Raw genomic sequence first — 6,084 nt, forward strand, 5'->3', positions numbered from 1 at the left:
TCTAGGTTGAGTTCTTCTTCTTCTTCTTCTTCTCCGATTTAGTTTGATGGATTCATTTGTCATGAAAGAAATGAAAAAGGTCGGTGATGGATTTTACAAAGAGGCAACATGTTGGCTTACATAGCTTGCTGGAGACATACAATGGTTTATTTGATGAACTTCATGGGTGATTTGACATCTGAATTATGTCATTTAGCATGACTTATACTGTAGTTAGAACATCTCATTCTAACATCAATCATCGTAATATAATCATCAATCACAGCTTAAATTTGATAGTAGATAATGCCAGAAAAATTTGGGTGCACAATAGAGCAGAGAAAATAGCGCTGACTACTGATCAGCTGGATAACATGGGGCAAGGGACTAAGAATTAATAATGGTTAAACTGTAGTTAAATCGGCATGAACTCTTTCATGGAAAGTTCAAATTATATATGTATATATATTCTCAAATACAATCCCAAACGTACTAATGTAAAATAAAAAAATTAAAAAAAGAATTTTGTTATATTTAATTTTAAGTTATTTTCAATAACAATTATATCAATAATACTAAACATACCTGGGGTTAGTAACAAGTTTACACAGGCTAGAAAAGTTCATTGGACCGACCTACAAGGCATTAGATATACCAAATCAATGAATTAAGGTTTCTTTTTTAAAACTTTTGATATTTTAAAGGATATTTTATTTATTTTTTATAATAAAAAAATTATGAAAATTTAAACACTATGAAATACTTTATTTTAAAAATTAACATGAATTGTTTCCTATCATGAGCATTTTTTTAAAAAAAATAAATAAAATTGTGATTTCATTAAATACAACAAGTCAAGGGATAAAAAATGATAAAGCCGATTACATTATGTTGGATTTTTACGTGTATTCATCAAATTTTAATAGGATAAATTTAAATAGTATATAATTGAGTTTTGAATGAGTTTGAATTTAAAAATAAAAAGGTTAGAAGACAAAAATTACAATGAAGAATCGAAAATATCCCATAGGTTACAAACAAATGCCCAGATTATTGCCTTTGAACACATAGTTTCATACGCATAAGTGAATGCTCCAAATTTAACAAGTAGCAAGTGAGCACTGAGATGTAATTTGTTCATTGGATTTGTACAGTAATTTTATGTACTCATTGTCTTTATTCATATAATTCTAAGGATACACTCTCCCTCATTGATATAATACATTTAAAATAAATAATCTTTACATTCCGAAATTGCTAAACCTTGTTTGACGAGAAAGAGATAAGTTTTCATCTTTAATAGCCGCACTAATTCTGTTGGGTATCCCCACTTTCCCTTTTGTAGTATATGTCCTTGACTTGAGGCTGTAGCAGAGATGGGAATAAAGGGCAGTGAGCAGCTACAACTACCACGCACGCACGTGAGTTGACGGCCAGGCCAACTGCTGAGCATGTGTGGGAGAAACAAGTTCGCTGAAACATAACAATCAGAAATCAATGTCTATATAAACAAGATAATAAAGGAATTAGCAAGCACTCATACATTTCACTCTGTCTCATGGGATCTGAAAGCAAAACTGTTTGCGTGACCGGTGCCTCCGGGTTCATCGGCTCGTGGCTCGTTATGAGACTACTCGAGCGTGGTTACACAGTTCGAGCCACTGTGCGTGACCCTGGTTCGACCCTATCAACTATACCCACACCTTTTCTTTTATTGTTGCAGGTTTCATTTGTTTCATGTTTTTTTAAGAAAATATTTTCTATGAAAATAAATTAATTTTTTTTAAAAAAATATTATTCAAAAAATATTTTCACAGAGAGCCTAATTTTTCTTAAATAAACATATACTATAGCTTGGAAATTTAAATTTTGGGGACAGGTAATGCAAAGAAGGTGCAACATTTGGTGGAACTACCCAAAGCTAAGACCCACCTCACTCTATGGAAAGCTGATCTCTCCGTGGAGGGTAGCTTTGACGAAGCAATCCAAGGCTGCACCGGTGTTTTCCACGTTGCCACCCCAATGGATTTTGAGTCCACCGACCCTGAGGCATGTTCTTCTTACATTATACCTTGTGATTAAAAATTATTTATTCTTTTATTACTAAAATATATTAAATTTTAATTTTAAATTGATTTTTAATATCTTTTAATTGGGCAACCTCTCATAATCGCGTAACCTATCCCACCTTGAATTATTTCAGGCTGTAAGCATCACCTTTTTAATTTTCTTTTTTTTTTAAATGCAATGCCATGATTAGGACATGCACTTTTGTTTCCCACATAAAGCAAATCATGTATTGCCAAATCCATATATATATATATATATATATATATATATATATTTGTGAGAATGAAGCCAAATTATGATTTGATATATACTATTAATAAGCATATTTAATTGCAGAATGAAGTGATAAGGCCAACAATAAATGGTGTATTAGACATCCTGAAATCATGTGTGAAGGCAGAAACTGTTAGAAGGGTAGTTTTTACCTCATCTGCTGGAACTGTTGATGTTCAAGAAACACCAAAAGCAATGTATGATGAAACTTGCTGGAGTGATTTGGACTTTATCCTGGCCAAAAAGATGACTGGATGGGTCAGTAAATTTCATAACTTTTAATATTCTTTTATTAATATATTTTTTTAAAAATATTTTTCGCTTAGCCTTTTCTCCTGCAAGCAGATGTACTTCGTATCCAAGACTCTAGCAGAGAAAGAAGCATGGAAATTTGCTAAAGAAAATAAAATTGATTTTATTAGTATCATACCACCACTTGTGGTTGGTCCATTTCTGATGGCATCAATGCCACCCAGCCTCATAACAGCACTTTCTCCAATCACTGGTAAATTAATTATGAATGATCTATATATGCTTCAAATTAAACCAGTGTTAATTAGCCAAATATATCATAGAGCATGCATGTTCTTGAATTGATGAACAGGTACAGAATCGCATTACCACATTATAAAGCAAGGCCAATTCATTCACTTAGATGATCTCTGCTTGGCTCATATATATTTGTTCGAGAATCCTAAAGCACAAGGACGGTACATATGCTCCTCAGATGAAGCCACCATTTATGAACTTGCGAAATTGCTCAGCGAAAAATACCCAGAATATAATGTTCCTTCAAAGTAAGATTTATTAATTTCACTCGATACAAAATAAAACGTCGTAATTATTGTAATTAATGAGATATTTTTTTTTAAATGACTGTTAATGATTATCAGGTTCAAGGGCATTGACGAGAACTTGCAGAAAATAGTTTTCTCATCGAAAAAGCTGACGGACTTGGGATTTGAATTCAAATACAGCTTGGAGGATATGTTTACTGGAGCTATAGAAACATGCAGAGCAAAGGGATTAATTCCTGTTTCTTATGAGCCTTCTGTTTCTTGTTAGAAGACAATTTCTGCTCCGTCTGTTTCTGTTTATATTTGAAAATAATGAGTTTCTCTGGGAAGACTCCATTATCACTTATTATTTATTTGTCTTCGCCGGGTAGAAATGAAGTTCGCTGTGTGCGTCTATTCAAAAATCAAAATCATTAAAAGCTGATAAAGAGGATTTTTACATATCTAACAATGGGATGGGCCCTTTGATTTCCTTTGAAAAAAGAAAAAAAACAAAAACAAAAAAACAAAGGGATGGGCTCCACCGGGGGTCGTGGGTCCCATTACTTGGACACACCCGTTTGTTAGTGCGCAGGATAGGATATCATTTCATCTAATTAATCAAACAAAAAGCTTTGACAAAATAAATAAATAAATAAATAAAAGATTCTAATGGATATTCTTTAATTGAATGGAGTGAAAAAAAAAACAAAGGACGAAACACTTTCCTTTTCAAAGGGAAACATAAGAACATGGGAGAATGGTCAGAGATAATATAAATTTATAAAAATAAAATGATATAAAAATATAAGTGATATCATAATCATTAAAATAATGTTAAGTAATGAGTAACAGATAATCGAGTAATTGATAGTGAGTAATTCAAACCGGATAACCATATGATATCCGAACACTCGAATAAGAAATTATTCGTCCAAACTCATGATACTCGGATCACTCTAAGGATAAGAATCCTGAGATATTTGCCATGGTCACAGTTCCACTCGTATAAGGACTTAACCACTAAAGTAGACTCCACGTCTTACTCAATCACAGAACTCTTAATTCTAGCGAGAATCTACATTGAAGCCTATATAGAGGCTATCAGGTATGCATGCTAAACAATTTTACCTATCCATTTCATAGTTCAGTTTTTCATTATTGACTTAAGCATTAGAATGGTGGTCAACTAACCCACTCGGTGCTCTTCTTTCTTGCAAATCCTATTTTTGAACCCAATATTCATAACCCACAAAAGAGGAGAATAGTATCATTCATGTCGTATGTGGAAAAGATTACCTTGATAATTTTTTATCGTAAAAACAAATTCTGTGATTGCTATTTTTCTTTTTCACCAATACCATCATGACCTCAAACCTCTCATCACTTATGGAACCACAACTGCTCCTTATTGACTGTCCTACTAGCAATGGTGCCACCAAAGATGCCACTATTATAGAAAATACCCTACTCCAACTCTCTATGACCTTTAAACAGTTGACACAGCATATCAAAGAACTAGAAGCAGAAAACATCAGTATAAAAAATCAAAATATCAAGCTAGAAAATTTAAGGGCCCCTGAGAATAGGCCATTCTAGATCCCCAAAAACCCTAAATAACTGAAAGGTAAAAAAAAAAAAAGATTAGTGATTTTGAAGCTAACTCTACAAAGGGAGGTATCGACTAGGGCAGAGTTAAACCTTTCTCAAATTTCAAAACAATTATGACCCAAATAAAGATTTTGGTGTGGGCGATTATTCTCCTTTAATAGATAAAATTTTGCCAGAATATTTTCCCTCAAAGTTTAAGTTGCCCACTTTAGATAAATATGATGACAGATTTGACCTAAGAAGCCACCTAACAAATTTTAGAACCACCATGCAACTACAGAACGTCATTGACTTCATCCTGTGTAGGGTATTCCCATCAATACTAACAGAATGTAACAGCCCGATCCTTCTCCAGTTAGTATTGTCCGCTTTGGCCCATGGGCCTCACGGATTTGTCCCTTGGGAGGTTTCATTCCCAAAAGCGCGCTTACCATCTGGCCTTTGGTGATGTGGGGTATCATCACCCTGGTGCACTGTACCATAAAATTTTTATTGAATGAATTTCTTTTATATATGTGTTTTATGAAGTTATTTTATTAATGATTTTGACAGCATGAGCATGATTTTATTGAATAGAAAATTTGTTGTGAAATTAATCAAGCGTCTGCCTGTTCCTATTCCATTGTGTGCTATAATTATCATTCACTGAGCATCTAGCTCAAACAACGTTTTCTCATGCATTATCTGTTTGGATCGGTAGAATTCTGATTGATCCAAATATTCAGTCCATTTTCTGGAGAGGGACAACTTTGATTTGTTCTCATGGTATGCCCGAATTCATGTTTTCTCGGGCTAATAATTAGTTTAGTTTATTGAACAGTTTAAGTTTTTATTTGAAATCTGTAGAGACTCCGCAGTTTACCTATGGGATATTTATGATGTTTATTCAGCATTTTGTTTATTTGGATTTTGTCTATTTTTGGGATTAGTAAGGGACAATATATTCATTCAAGATACTCTGATAAGGCTTGCATGATTTAAGAATACTTAAATTATGCGCCGGTCACGGTTCAAAATTTTGGGTCGTGACACAGAACTTGCTCAGAAGTGGTTTCAACATCTGCACCTCAACTCAATTCCAAGTTTCTAGCACTTAGCTTTCGAATTCAAATAAAGATTCATCACATAAATCCCACCTAAAAAATTGTCGTCTAATTTGCAGAAGGTTAGATGGAACTCAAGCGAATCATTAAGGAGTTTTATTGACCGTTTCAACACAGAGGCCATCCAAATCAAGCAACTGAATCATGGAACTTCCTGTGAAGCTATTAAGAAGGGGTCCACCAATGGCCAAATTTGTAGACTCCCTCATAAAAAACCCAGCTCGCAATTATTATTAACTGATGGAGCTCACCCAAAAGTATATCCCGCTGGA

The 6,084-nt window shown here is 33.7% G+C and overlaps 1 protein-coding gene across 1 annotated transcript; it reads left to right on the forward strand.

The window, feature by feature from the left end:
* The first annotated feature begins 1,498 nt into the window (after window positions 1-1,498).
* Window positions 1,499-3,468, forward strand: LOC110655218 (dihydroflavonol 4-reductase). Its single transcript, XM_021811436.2, has 6 exons — window positions 1,499-1,655; window positions 1,859-2,028; window positions 2,386-2,580; window positions 2,668-2,827; window positions 2,927-3,119; window positions 3,216-3,468. The coding sequence occupies exons 1-6, from the start codon at window positions 1,538-1,540 to the stop codon at window positions 3,385-3,387; spliced, it is 1,008 nt and encodes a 335-aa protein (XP_021667128.2). The 5' UTR covers window positions 1,499-1,537; the 3' UTR covers window positions 3,388-3,468.
* The last annotated feature ends 2,616 nt before the right edge of the window (window positions 3,469-6,084 follow it).

Source organism: Hevea brasiliensis, chromosome 12, assembly GCF_030052815.1.
Source record: "Hevea brasiliensis isolate MT/VB/25A 57/8 chromosome 12, ASM3005281v1, whole genome shotgun sequence".
Taxonomy (NCBI): Eukaryota; Viridiplantae; Streptophyta; class Magnoliopsida; order Malpighiales; family Euphorbiaceae; genus Hevea; species Hevea brasiliensis.

Coding starts and splice junctions, on each gene's coding strand:
- LOC110655218 (XM_021811436.2), top strand. CDS start 1,538: ATGGGATCTGAAAGCAAAACTGTTTGCGTGACCGGTGCCTCCGGGTTC. Junction 2,828..2,926: donor AGCACTTTCTCCAATCACTG/GTAAATTAATTA, acceptor ATTGATGAACAG/GTACAGAATCGCATTACCAC. Junction 3,120..3,215: donor GAATATAATGTTCCTTCAAA/GTAAGATTTATT, acceptor AATGATTATCAG/GTTCAAGGGCATTGACGAGA.